Genomic DNA, 15,259 nt, shown 5'->3' with positions numbered 1-15,259 from the left:
TACTTTTCCGTTACCAATCAAAAGTAGATCCAGCAAGTTAATCCTAGCGTGCAGCAAGGATATCCAACACACCGGTCCCATTTATTCCAATTATACAAATACTACCACTGAGTGGTACGGCTCAGCCGGGGCGCTTGCGGTGGCTTTTCATCGGCTTCCGCTTCTGCTTCATTGCTTTTGTGTGCTGATTTTCCCCCTCCTGCTGCGGCATGTGTCACAGTACATTAACATGTGCTTTCCGCTGGAGTAGCTTCCAACCAGCAGCTGTAGAAGCAGCGGGTCTACTACGATCCTTCCTGCGACCTTCCCCGGGAGCTCCCTGCCTCTCCACGGAGCCCCTGCCTGGTGCCCGTTTTGTATCGAATCCGCCAAGTCACGGCGAAGCTAGCATTCCATCCCTCCTGGAGTTGTGTTTTGCTTACATTACGAATGAAAAATGTATATTTTATGCTTTCAACGTTGGTGCCCTGCCAGGTCTAGCTGCGTCGTCGGTAAGGGCATCCGATCCCGTTTCAAGCTATACGTAGGTTTACCTTCTCCCAATGGAGCAGTCATTTTTTGGAGTCTTCGCAGCGGCGGCGATGGGAAGAAATTTGTACTCACAAACGAACGGCGGCAAAGGAAGCACAAAGAACAGCAGGAGAACTATGTGTATTTCCTGTGAATTTGAATTCCGAGGATTCGGTTCCGAGCAGACTGCAGCGACATTATGCTGATGGGAGGTAGCATCAGCAGAAGCGGGTGAAGTATGTTAGCTATATGTTTTAGCTAAGTAACTGCTGGCTGGCTGTGTCTCCCAATGAAATGTAATTTATTAATTTTCTTTTTATTTCGCTTAACGGTTCTCTGGAGACGGGCACTCAGAAGTAGGAATCCTAAATTCATCAAAATCTCAACGAGATAAAGATTTTTTTTCGTTTGAGTGGATGATAGATGAAGTTTTTTTGAAATGTGCTTTGATGCGGAGAATGTTAATCAGAAAGCATTTTCCGGAGAGCTTTCTCTATTATATTCTGTGTAAGACTCTATTCAAAGCTAGCAGAGTTCTGAATTACGCCGAACTGAATGCCGATTATCAACGGCTGATTAAATTGAATTTGGATTGTTTTCTTGTCTTCTTGTCTTCTTGTCTTCTTGTCTTCTTGTCTTCTTGTCTTCTTGTCTTTTTGTCTTCTTGTCTTCTTGTCTTCTTGTCTTCTTGTCTTCTTGTCTTCTTGTCTTCTTGTCTTCTTGTCTTCTTGTCTTCTTGTCTTCTTGTCTTCTTGTCTTCTTGTCTTCTTGTCTTCTTGTCTTCTTGTCTTCTTGAATTCTTGTCTTCTTGTCTTGCTTTTTTTGTGGTTTCTTCATGAACATGCGTATGCATTTTCGACGGTTTACAATTCACTAGAATTTGAAAGCTACAGCACTGAAGCATCAACTTTATTTATGTCTTATTTCTGCTGTTTGTATGACGTTCATAAAACTGTATTTCCATACCCACCGAGGCTCAGCCGACATGAGTCACATAGTCAGTTTTCCAACTCCCTGGATTTAAACTTATTCCATATGAGTTATAACAAGCATCCCCAATGAATTATACGCACGCTTACAACTTTGACAGAACGCAATGACGACCGAAATCGAGCATGAGATACTAATTGATTTACTGTAACAACTTTTATCCCTGGCTAAACTTCGCTCACTCCGGAACCGGAGTTCCGCGCCATTCAATAAATTCTGTCTTCTTTATGGGCAGCAGCATTTCCTGGGTCTTTACAACTTCCAAAAACAATTTGAAATGGATGTCGTGAAAAATACCCCTCCTCGGTGTATCGATTTTCCTTGAGGACGTCTTCGTCGTCGTTACACAAGTGAACACGGCGCTATAAATGTCAAACGAAAAAAAAAAATCCAATTCTTCTGCACATTTTTATTCTATCATGATCTCGATAAACTGTTTTCTTTAACGGATGGTGGTACCCGTTGTACTTATTCAGTGCAAGATGGTATCAATGTGTTCTTTGGGTACTACTCCGGGGGAGACAACACTTCTGGTGAATGGCACGTGGTCGGTTAACTGAAACTAGAGCAGTTTTGAGTGTAATGTAAGGAAAAATGGTTCAAAATGGTACGCAAAATTTATCTATATTTTTTTTCATTTTTCTAGAATGAGGCTCAGGCAATATTTGATATCGTTTGCCACAAAACATAGCTTTAAAACCATTTATTTCAGTATCCATATGACCCGGTAGTGCACTTTAATCTATTTTCTCTTTTTTATTCCATTATAGTGCGATTCGTTAGTCTCGAAAGCTTGGAAACGTGATTAAACGATAGTTGGGTGAATTAACGATGGCACGGTATCTATTGTCTGGTTCGTTGGATAATATCAGGAATAAGGCCAAATTAATTGTGTCATTCACTTATCCCATATCCCTTTCGTGATGAACCAGCACAATGGACTTATCCACCGATGAACCGAATTCATCGCGGTCCGAGAATTTTGACACTAGAGCGGGGTCTGTTCCAATCAGAATCGTCCAATTCTGATTGGAACGGCCCCGCTCTAGTGTCAAAATTCTCGGACCGCGATGAATTCGGTTCATCGGTGGATAAGTCCATTGTGCTGTTGAGAAATAACGGTTTGCATATTTCTTTCGTCTGTTTAGTCTTTGTTTCAATAATTGAGCCATTATACTTATACTTGTAAGGGCCCATATAGCCGAGGCGGTAAACGCACGGGTATTCAGCATGACCATGCTGAGGGTGACGGGTTCGAATCCCGGTCGGTCCAGGATCTTTTCGTAAAGGAAATTTCCTTGACTTCCTTGGGCATAGAGTATCCCCAAGCAACACACATGTTATATATTGGTTACGACAGCGCAAGTTTTGGTTATATAAAAGTTTATTTGACGTTTTTCCAACATAACGTCAGAATTACGTAAAATTAACATCTATACAACTAAAACCTGCGCTGTCGAAACTCTTATATAACATGTGTGTTGCTTGGGTCTTCGTGCCTGCCACACGATATACACATGCAAAATGGTCATTGGCAGAGGAAGCTCTCAGTTAAAAACTGTGGAAGTGCTCATTGAACACTAAGCTGAGAAGCAGGCTTTGTCCCAGTGAGGACGTTACGCCAAGAAGAGGAGGACTTATACTTGTACTGGTTTGTGTGCAAATATGCTTTTGTGCAAGTTGCAAGTGAGATTCACCACAATAAGTTACACAAAAAGAGGACAAAAGCCGTAAAACATGAACAAGTTTTATTTGTCGAATATTTTATATTTCCGATTTATCTAGCTAGTCAAAGCCAGAAATCGAAAGATGAAGAGTAGTTCTTCCAAATGAGGAACAAAATTTGTTGTTTGGTGGGGAAATCTAAGATTTTAGGAGAGCCAAAGTTGAGCCATTTGTATGTAAATTTCACTTTTTTGCGCTCTTTCCCGAAAGGGATATAGCTGAATCTGGTTTTCTAATATCTTTGATTGATTGAAAAAAAAAATATTTCCATGTTTAATGGCTGGCAGCCAAAAAACCCCGAAATCGAATATTTTACCCTATAAATTTAGGAAAAGCTCGAAATTGTGACGTGCTGGAGCAAATCTGAGTCCGGATTCGGATTCTGCGGCCCAAAATCTGTCAGAGACACATAAGTTTGTACTTGAGACAAAAAAATGTTGCGCTGTGTATTTGATAATGAGCGGACCTGGTGTGATAATTAGAACACTTGAGTATCACGCCGAGGACCTGGGATCGAATCCCACTCCCGACAAACTCGCAAAATGTGAGTTCTTCCTTCGGAAGGGAAGTAAAGTGTAGGTCCCGAGATGAACTAGCCTGGGGCTCGTTTATACAGATAAAAAAAATGAGACAAAATGACTTGGTATTTATTTCACATTTTGTAGATTGTAGAACATACTCGTAAAGTTCGTTTGGTGTGGATGAAAATACAGATGATTTGGAGATGATCCTCGGTATTATCTAAATATTGACGAAAAATGCAAATGTTACAAATATGCAGTTATGCGCAGTGCTGCCTATTGAAACTCAAATCAATGCATGTAGCTATTAAATCTGATCATATAAAAGACCTTTATATATCTATCTAGAAAACCCCAAAAACGCTTGAAAACGCCTTGAAATTCTCTGAAATCTTATGGGGTTCTCCTGAAATTCCCTGAAGATCACTGATACCCCAAGTAACACACTTGTCACAGAAGAGTCACGGCGGCGCAGGTTTTTGTTGTGCAGAAGTTACTATGACTTACTTCTCTGGAAAGTAAGTATTTATTTGCTAGAAGTAAGTCACAGTGACTTCTGCGCAACAAAAACCTGCGCCGCCGGTACTCTTCTATGACAAGTGTGTTACTTGGGACTCATGAGAACCCATTTGACACCCCCGGAGACGCAATGGAAATCCCTTAAACTCCTCTGATCCTTCGCATGGCACCACCTTGAATGTTCATTATCATTCACCCTCTTTAAAATGCCTTGCAACCTTGAAATACATTGAGGTCATAAACTGATTCAATTCAGGTACATTCAATTCATTTACTTCAAATCTGCAGTTGTATAATTTGCACGAAATGTTGAACGGTTCATTCCTCTGACGTCTGACCGCAGAAAAGAGAGCGATACCTTGCAGCAGTCCACCTTTTATAGCTAAGATGAGGTGGAAGAAGGTACGATATTTCCCATACAAGTCATCCTCCAAAAGTTGCATGCAAGTTTACTTACTAACATAAAATGCTTAAATCTATCAAATTTGATTTGGTAAAACAAAATGTTTACATGAGTCGTTAATTTAGAGGTTAATTGACCAATGTACCTTTTGATTGCTTAAAAAAATATTGCCATGCTTAATGGCTGGCAGTCAAAAAAGCCCAAAATCGCATATTTTGCCCTATAAATTGGGGTATAGCTCAAAATTGTGACGTGTTGGAACAAGTCCGAGCCCGGATTCGGATTCAGCGGCCCAAAATCTTTCACAGACACATAAGTTTGCTCTTGAGACAGACCAAAAGTTAATTTTTGTTACGCTGTGTAACCTATTCAGCCTAATGCCCTGATCGGCTTAGTTACCTATTCGGCCGAATGACCTGTTTGGCTTAACGACCTTTGCTGCTTAATGACATATGGCCTAATGTTCTGTTCGGCCTTTTGACATGTTCGGTTTAATGACCTATTCGGCCTAATGACCTTTTCGAAGAACAGATGTTTTCTAAGTCGCACGTTTGTTTTGCTGCAAATTCAGCCAATTTCCATTTAAGTTACTTATGGAGGGACTTTAATGGAGTTTACTTGAATGGATTTTACTTTAATGGAGGTTTTAGTGTATACGATTTTTTGGTTTATAGAGGACATTAAGTAGAATAATCGAACATCACAGGCTTTTAAAATTTAACGAATATATTGATTATAAACACAAATTGCTGAAATTAGAGAAAAATGACCAATTGGGACCGATACTTGATTAGCAGCTGCCCATGGAAGCTCATATCAATGTTACTTTTTATAGAAATTTCCTTTTGTAGTTTTGTCTTGTATAAACACAGATTTATTGTTTTCTAATTTACAGCTCTTTCGTCCACTAGGGCAATGCGTGAGCGATTCCAATTGGCAGCTGCATTTACATTTCGTACAGCGCCTAAATGTATTATATCCTAATTTTACTATATCGAACTGTTTGCCTTTGCGCTGCTGTTATTTTTCTACCTTGTCCATGGTAAAATGATGAGCACGAAGATGTTGATTTGTGGCTTTTGTTCCTTTTCCAGTCCGATTGGGGGTCCATTATGAGTTGCCGTTAGCCGATATCCAAGTTTCTGGGTCCGTTTGAGCAAGAAAGTCAGGTGTCAGACGCTCTCGGGAGAAAGAGTAACTAACAAAAAATTGCAAGTGCCGGGGCTGAGATAGAACTCATGACCATTATTAAGTGAACGAAGTGGTCACACGCAACGGGTCTCGGCCTTTAAACACAGGTTTTAATCAGCAGAAATTTTAAGGCTAAGTTATATTCAGGAGTCATTGTACGTCTTTTTATGCAGATTAGTTTTATGCACTTTCAATTTATGAATCTTTTTTATGCTCTACATAAGAAAATGTAATAGTGTACCTGTATGCTATATCTAAGAAAAAATAATTATGGTAGCAATGACAACGGCTGCCATGAGGCGTATATAGGTGAGAGCAAAGGGAAGTTGTAGGGGCAATCTGAGAGGTCCCAGAAGATTTCAGAGGTTACCAAGAGGTCTCAACACGCAAAACAAGAGAAGCTACCAAAAATTGAGATATGCCTTTTCTACCAATTTATGTATTAAAAACGTACAGAAAATGTGATAAATCATAATCCATTCGTTGTATTACGATGCGCTACACGGTTCCATAGCTTCCATACCACTACACACAAACACCTCCATTCAAACCCGAGAAGTTGAACCGGGTTGCGTCTAAAAATAACTTTCGCTTCGCTGCTGAGCTTCGCGTCCTATTGTCTACATGGAATTTTCCACTTGCAAACAGCAACCTGCTGGATGCGGGCTTTTCAGTGCACAATGGGTCCAGAGTCGTATTTACGAAGACAAAAATGTTTCTGCCAAGTTCTGTCATTTCTTTTTTTTTCATTATTGTGAAATGATTACGGTCAATCAAGTGTGGCTTATCCAAAAATCTGCTGATTAATTATTCTCTATACAATATCAGAATGTTTTACAAAGTTATAGCAAATTTACAAAAATAAAACATTCGATTGATTTGATTGATTTGTCTTTATTCAAGAGACTTTCAGCCCTTGGATAAAACATTCGAATCATTAGAACTTTTCGAAAAGTTTTCAATAAATTGCAACTTTTTTGCCTTTGGTCATATTTTAGTCGAGTCCAACGATAGATGAAGATCAATACATTAGTCACAAGCTTTCAAAATTTAATTTAATTCGGTTCGCTTAGTCCTAAGGTACAGTAATGTGATAAACGGAAGTCAAAAACTAGATATAGATAGAAGGGCTCTAATTTCGTGTAAAGTTGAATAATCAATCAAGCCCAAATTTGCACTAATTAAATCAAACTCGTTGAGGAACAAGTAATCAAAATTTTTCCTGCCAGTTGCACAACTAGTAAGCTATAAACGGTACAAATTTGGGCTCGATTGGATAACTTAACATAAAATTGGAGCAACTCTAATAAAGTAGTTTAATTGCTATATCTCTGGATCAAGTGAACCGAATGAAATGCGACATTGCACAATTATGACTAATACATAGCTTTTCGAAAAACCTTTGACTTGACTTAGACACGTTCAAAGAAAACAAACTTACAGCTTCTTGATTACTTCACGAAAAAATATCAATCATTTGAATGATTTTGCAAATGTGTAACTAGCGCCGCCTAGTGGACCATTAACTGTAAGCCCTTGACTCACTTAACAACGTTGTCGAAGACACCAACTTTCTAAGTGGTGAGAGTCCTGAGATATATGAAATTTAGAATTTGCCGTTTATTGGTGAAATTTCTAATTAAACGATCCATCACCATCCATCATGGCATCGCAAATAAAATTGTTAGAAAGCAGATTTTTGAATCAGTTTAACCAGACGAACCACCCTAACATAACAATAATAGGGAATAGGGTCAACAATTGAAAATAAACTTTCTCAAACACAATATGTGTCTAAAAACTTAAGGCTGAAGCATAAACAGTTTTGTCTTCGCAAATATGGCTCTGGACCCATTGTGCAGTGTGGCGGCTGTATCACTTCCATCACCAAGCCACGTTTGTGTTGATCATGATGGCTTTCAGCCTCTTGTCTATTCATGTGCAGATATAGCCGTGCTGGTTAGAGCGCAGGATACTGTGTATCACCATGATAGTGTCTCGGTTCGATTCCCGCCGCCGCCCGTATTTCTTTTTAAACATGTATTGGTATTTGATGCCGCCGCTGCTGCCATGATCAGTCTAAAAATAGAACAAATAATGAGAAACCAGTGCGACAGAGCACACGCACACATGCGAAATTTTCCTTTTCCAGATTCTAGGAAGCCAATACAATTTTTGGTATACTGCCACCTACCAATTTTTGTATTTGCAAGGCCCTAATACAATATTTGTATATGTTTCATACCCAATTGTATTAGAATCAGCCAATCTCAGGTTGCGTGAAGGAGTATCAGGAGGTCTCAGGGGCGTTTCAAAGAATCTTAGTGATGTTTAAAGGATCCCAGGGTATTTCACACACCTAATTTGAAATGCCGGGATCTCAGCATTTTCTCAAACTTTCGCCGAGATGCGCACAGCCGAGCGCTCGGCAAACAACAACATAACCGAGATCTCAGCATCTTTGACAATTCATTACTGAGGTTCGGCAACTGTTTTGCTGAGAATCAGCTAACAGATGCAGTTTTAACTGAGATATCAGTTTTTGAGTTTGCTGAGTAGTCGGCTGTGCGCGGAAAGCCGAGCCCGCGAATATTTTTTAAGTGTGTAGGAGGGTACCTGGAGGTCTTTGAAGCATTTAAGGGGAGCTCAGCGGGCTTCTTTGAGGGGCGCGTCAGGGCCCTCTGAGCACCTCAAACTATTGAAACGCTTCTGAATTTTCCGTGATTCCTTTGAAATACCTCTGAATGCCCTTAAACTGCTGAGACCCTTCCAGAAAAATACTTGCATTCCCTTGAAACGCTCCTGGATTTTTTTGAAACATTCCTGATATTATCATTCCACTAAATTGCCCTTTAAATCCCCGTAATCACTTTGAAATTACTTGGAAACCCCTTGAAGAGCCCTAAAAAGGCTCCAGAAACGACAAAAGATTACTGCTATGATAACAAATTGTACCATTGAAAAATAAATAATATTCAATAAGTATGATCAAACTGCACCATATAATCTATGATTTGTTTTATATAAAATTGAAAATTCTCCATAACATCGAACATCTGCATCACTTAAACAGTGCATTGTAAAGTAATTTAGCATTGCCAATATGATAACTATGAGGAATTTACAATTTTTCATGGAGCAATTCATATTTTATATGGTGCACTTCGATAATTCTTATGGAGCATTTATGTATTTTCTTTGGTGAAATTTAATGTTTCTATGCAGCAATATTCAAATTACTATTAGTACAATTTTAACTTTACTATTACTTTAGAGCTTTTAGTAGAACTTGTTACTTTAGACCCAAATTCTTGTAATTTTCATGGGAAATTTTGGAATTCCCACAGGAATCCCGCGAATGTTGACTGAAATCCTGAATAATTACATGAGTTTTTGGACTCACGGACATAAATTACTGAAATGCTGATGGGACTGTCTGTAATTCCAGTTGGGATGCTTAGCATGCCGACAGCAGTCCGAGCAATCCCAGGGGGAATCCGTGACTTCCCGACACTTGTACTTTGAATTCTGACAGAAATCTCTGTAGATCTAGCGGAAATTCCTGAAATTCTAACGGCAATATTTCCGTAACAACCCCTGGAATCCCAACGGAAATCCCTGGTATCCTGTCTCCTGACAGGAACTTTTATAGAATCCTAACAGGAATCTCTAGTATGTCTGCAAAAATTACAGAAACGCTGTGGCCATCCCTGGAACTCTGCCATGAATCTTTGAAATCATAGAGAGAATACCTGGAATCCTGGCGAGATCTTTTTTCATCCTAATGAGAACACTGGAATACGGACAGCTGGAGTCCCTGAAACAGTCTTGTTAAACATCATAGTCATTGACACCTTTTCGTTGATATTCGGTTGCCTTTGTCTTCGACATTCGCAACACTAGCAATCAAACTACCATACGAAACAAAAAAGTTAAACGAATGCACTTGACCATGATTGTGCCTTCGGGAGACGGTTCAGCTTTTGTTATTTCTGTCTTTTTCCACAATGAGAGCTGTGATGGCCATAAGTGTCGTATTCATCTCAACAACGAAGAATAAACTAATATTAACATTCATAATCGGAATTGGCTGAAATCCATGCGGAAAGCTAGAATTAGACAAATGCCATCGTGTCAGACGACATTGATTTGACCCTTTGATCACGTGATCACCTGTTTTCCCTGCGAGAATCTTTAAAGAAATAACTGTTTTCGGGTGGATTTTCAGTCTACCGTAAAATCAAGACAAGTGCTACTGATATTAAACAAGTCCAATATCCCTGAGAAAGGCCGAGTCCAATGGCCGAAACGTCGGAATTAAACAACTAGCACTTGTCTTGATTTTACGCTAAACTGAAAAGCCACCCGAAAACAGTTCATTCTACAATCGAACCTAATTCATAAAGAAGTAAAAGTAAATCAGGCGTGCGTCCCTGAATACTCAGCGAACATACTTATGATCCTTGGGAAGCACAGGAATACTGACAGAAATTTCTGACATCAATGTAGGTATTCCTGAAATACTAGCGGCAAACCCTGGAGTTCCGATGAAAAGAATCTTGAAAGCAATCCTACGGTATCTAGAAACAATAAGAAACCAGTCGTAAACTATAAGAAGCCCTAGAATGAATACTGGGGGGAATTGGACAGTTATCATGATCTTTAACAAAAACGAAGACACACAATATGGAACATTGATAATTCCGATTAATTGCATCAGTCGCAAGGAGAAAGAAAAAGGTAAATCGAAATTTTTCTTTGTTTCTGAAATTGGATGCACGTCGTGGATCAGGAACTGGGAAACCTGTAGAAACATGTACCAACACTGACAGAAATGGAACTCTATCGTAACCAGAAGTAGTGGTAGAAGTAGAAGTTCTGTTAAAAACTGCATCCCAACAGAGAAAATCCTTTCCGCTGAAATCACATTGGCAAAACACCTTCCCAAGGTGCGTTACATTCTCCAGCAAACGTCGTAGGCATCAGTTCGCGTAGGAGGATACAGTTCCCTTATTGAACTAGGTCCATCGCATCGGGTGTCCACAATAATCCAGGTTATTGTTCCGGTCGTAATTCCAATCAAATTGTCCTCTGCAGGCAGTCCTTGTTCCACTTTTCAACACCCCGAAACAATAGATGGCATTTGCGGAAAGCATATTTCCAGCAGTAGCATTTCGTGCTTTTCTCTTCGAATTCGCAATCGATTGCTGTTGGCATAATTGTCCCATTTGGGAAAAGTAGGCATTGTGGAAGATTCTGCCTCGTAATTGTGAATATTAACATTCCGAATGGCTGTTCCCATAATATCTTTACTTGTGTAATGTAATTAACCACTCGGGGCTATATAGTTCAAAATTAAGCATGAAGAAATACATTTGTCTTATAAATTAGCTTAATAACTTTGTGGGGAACTATTACACAGGTCCCAAGTAACATGTTTTAGTCAAAAATGCTAAAATAGGTTGTTAAAACCATCATAAAACCAAATTAAAAGGTATAAGGTTTTATGACGGTGACGAAAACCTCTACAAGACAAATTGGTCATCAAAATGTTACGTATCATATCAATAAAAACAGGAAAATTCAACTTTTGCTTCTTCGAAAATATCGGACACTTTTGCTTTCAAGACCCGTTGTACAAACGACTAACGTTAGTCGTCTGAAATTGTGTTTCCATTTTCCCGCTGCATATTGCGAGCAAAGCTTTTCCCCACCTTGGGATGAAAGATATTTTCCGCTCTCATTCGCTAGCGCACCGGGGCCAGCCAACAGTCAGTTCAATGCAAACAGTCTTCGCATTTCGTTTTTTTTTTCTTTCTTGTTCCTACCTTTAGGTTTCCGTTTTCCTCTGCATGGCTGGCTTCTTGTCATCGTCCATGGGCGGCAGTGTACAGCAGTACACTATAGGTTTCCTGCTTGAAAGTTAAATTTATGTCGTCGTGGCCCTCTACACAGCAGCTATCGGCATTCTGTACTGTACTGCGCTACTTATACCTACATAAAACTACGCTGAGAAATGGAACTCTAAATATGGGATCGTAAATACAATTTTGGTGAGGGTCTAACTGCGTGAGAGGACAACACTGTTCTATCGTTTTTCTATTACGGAAGCCAAGGTGAAACAGCGGCGCATCTATGTGGGTCAACACAATAGAAACTACTCTGCTGCAGTGCAGTCTGATCCTGTTAAACAATTTTAGTTGCTGCTAAATTGCTAAAATGCTTGACCATTTTTATCAATTTTGGCAGTGCAATTTATGAGGCCATTTGGAACAAAGGTGAAAACAATTTGCGTGTCTGCTATTGCTAATGAAGCAGTTATGTATGTTAAGCTTTTTCTGTATAATACATGGAGTTCTACTGCAGATGAGCAAATCAATTTGTATGAATATATCATTGAACTCAGTTTTACTATAATATGTAGGCTAGAGAACTCCAGCAACATTTTAATGAAGAATTAGGCTCGTAGAGGTTTTGAGAACCGTCCTAAAACCTAATACCTTTCATTTTGGTTTTATAATGGATTTAAGAACCTCTTCTAGTCTGTTTGACTTAACCTTCATTTTTGACCCAAACCGTACACAATGTCAGCGAGCTGCTGCCAACGTGATGCAAAAGGAAGGTTAAAATGTTACTTCAAAATGATCATCATCAGATTTCCTTAACATCTTTGGGCATACAGTATCTTCATGCCTGCCACACGATATAAACATGTAAAAGGGTCATTGGCAGAGGAAGCTCTCAGTTAATAACTGAGGAAGTGTTCATAGAACACTGAGAAGCTGAGAAGCAGGCGTTGTCCCAGTGGGGACGTTACGCCAATAGAAAGAAGAAGAAGTGCATGGTTAAGTTACCCGTGCAAAGGCGGATAACTAAGTGATATAACTTTGATAATAAACTATGTTATCGGTATTATCATATTGTTATTTTTGTTATCATCTTTTCCAATTGATGATAATCAGATGATAACAAATTTAGTTATCAATAATTTTGGTCTATCACGATAACATAAAAATACTAAATAATAACAAAATATGTTATCAGTTTCAAACGCACATTTCAAAGCTTTCCCAGAACTGAGGGTCTGGCGGACCTCGAATCTAAAAATAGATTCCGCTTTCCATTCTCAATGTGACTGCAGTACGAAAGCGTAGCCTTCAACCACTCTCCCTCTCACTGAGTCCCGTTGGTATAGTGGCTATCGGCTGCGACCGATAATCACTCGATCAGGGTTCGAGACCCACTGGGCGCAATAGTTGAAAACATGGGTAATAGTTATGAGAAACTTTTTTCAACTGCTAAACTTGTCGGTAAAGTAGAATTTTACTATTTTCGTCGATAAAATAGCTCGGAATGATAACTCACTGATAACAAAACCTGTTATCAATCAGCTGTATTTTTTCATGTTGATAACTAAATGTAATATCGAATAAAATATTGTATAACACAATTAGTTATCAACCTGAACTCAATGATAACTTAACTTCTTATCATTTTAGTATTCGTGGACTAAATTTGAGTTATCGTTTTTGTTATGTTGGCTCTTAATTCAACCTAAATAATAACAAACTCAATTATCAAACGAATTATAACCAGGTAACAGAACTTGTTATCATTTTGTTATCCGCCTTTGCTCGGGTATCAATTCCAACATATTCAGTATAATAACGAAAAAGTAATAGTTAGAGTAGTTCCATTATAATCGCTTCATGGTTTTCATCACACACAATAAAAGCTGAATAATGGCTTATTCAGCTAACATTTTCAAAATCGAGCTAAGGAATGGTTTATTTAACCTTTGTTCAGCAATAATGTTTGTTGGGTAGCTATGCTACACTGGTACATAAAAATACACGAAACTTTTTCTTCTTACAACGTACTACGGTTCCCTGCACCAAATCCATCTAATCAATATTGAGCCCCTTCGAAATAAGCTCCATGCCCTCCAGCTAACGACTCTAGTTTAGCACTACTGACAGATACGTAGAGAGCGGTAACACCCAACAGTCAGTGCAGCTGGCGACTACCAACAATAGCGCAATTCTAGTTGGGACCATCCAGCATCATCGTAGATGTCACGACTTGGTATCCAGCGTAGCGGTGCAGATTCGGAATTACTGTACATACAACTAAAGCGTTTGAGGACAATCAAGTGAAACACAGAAGAAGAAGAAGAAGGGGACGATCACAGACCTAGTGACGGACGCATGCACAACGTGCGATGTTGGTGGTTTCAGGTCTTGTGCAAACGGAATCGCATCGTACTTGGGACGATGAATCGGGCTAGAAAAGATAAAGATATGGGAAGAAAAACAGTAAAGAAAGAAAGTAAGAACGTAAATCTTGGTCAATAGGAACGCAACGGAAAGTAATCGATGGCCGAGAGGATAATTCTGAAAAGCACAAAAAAAAAAAAAACGGGCAGCAGCAGAACGTGATTGGGGATAATGGAATTGATTATTATTGCATTTGCGAGTTTGTTGAGCCAATTTGATTGATTTCACCATTTTGGATTTCGAATTTGGGTGGCGGTGGCAGCATTTATCGATGTTCTTTTGTTTGATCGGTTGGAAAAAAGAGTCGAGTGGAATCGAAAATTTAGCCGGTTATTGATGACGGAGTAAGGACCGAGAACGATGTATTTGTTTTGTGGGGGTTCACACGGTAGAATTATTATTTGCAAACTCTATTATAGAAAAATAACTTCTTTTAGCTTTTTGGATGCCATTTAGGTCCTTTATCAGTTATGCAAAGTTTTAGCTGGATCGGAGAAACTACATTTTAGCACCTGCCGTTCAAAGTTGTCAAACGATTTACTATGGGAAACATTTCTTTTCCATTGAAAAATCGCCATATGCCACCCCTTAATCTCTAAAAAAATTATTTCTTCACGAGGAATCAGACCTACGACTCTTTTATGGCACAAATGTCCCAAATGAAGGATAACGTGCTTCTAGAGCCGGCATCTGCCGGCGTTGCCTTGCAATTCGGATTTAAGTCGATTACTTATTTCACATGCGTCTTTGCGTTCTCACAGGGTTGGTTTTTCGTAAAATTTCTAATAGAAACCATTCATCTACTTATTTTGACGCTAATGATCATTCGCCCATGATTTTGTTTCACTGACAAATTTCAATTTAACATTTTTTTCCATATGTTCCGGAAACCTGAAGAGGTATAAAAATTTAGACGTGAAATTCGCCTTTGTGGGTTCTGAAAATATGAGGTTTAAAAGTTGACCCTCATGATAGCTCTAAATTTCAACCAAAATCGCTCACTACAGCTTGTATATGTTTTGTTATTAGACGATTATTTTTCCTTCGGGGAATCATTTCCTGGATGGATTTCGGTAAATTAACCACACCATATTCTCACCGTTTTTTTGAACAGTAAACTAATC

General features: G+C 39.0%; 1 protein-coding gene across 13 annotated transcripts in view; it reads right to left on the bottom strand.

The window, feature by feature from the left end:
- The window catches only part of LOC109418311 (dual specificity calcium/calmodulin-dependent 3',5'-cyclic nucleotide phosphodiesterase 1), a 760,467-nt gene that overhangs the window by 118,756 nt on the left and 626,452 nt on the right, over positions 1–15,259 (bottom strand). The window contains exon 7 of one of the 13 annotated variants that reach the window (XM_029859413.2): positions 14,053–14,142. The exons of the other annotated variants lie outside the window; for them this stretch is intronic. Coding sequence (XP_029715273.2) covers positions 14,053–14,142 — 90 coding nt within the window. The remainder of the gene's footprint in view (positions 1–14,052; positions 14,143–15,259) is intronic. 13 annotated transcript variants of the gene reach the window in all.

The sequence above is a fragment of the Aedes albopictus genome, chromosome 2 (genome assembly GCF_035046485.1).
Source record: "Aedes albopictus strain Foshan chromosome 2, AalbF5, whole genome shotgun sequence".
Classification (NCBI taxonomy): domain Eukaryota; kingdom Metazoa; phylum Arthropoda; class Insecta; order Diptera; family Culicidae; genus Aedes; species Aedes albopictus.
The sequence above is the reverse complement of the archived record's forward strand: the minus strand, read 5'-3'. Positions and strand labels throughout refer to the sequence as shown.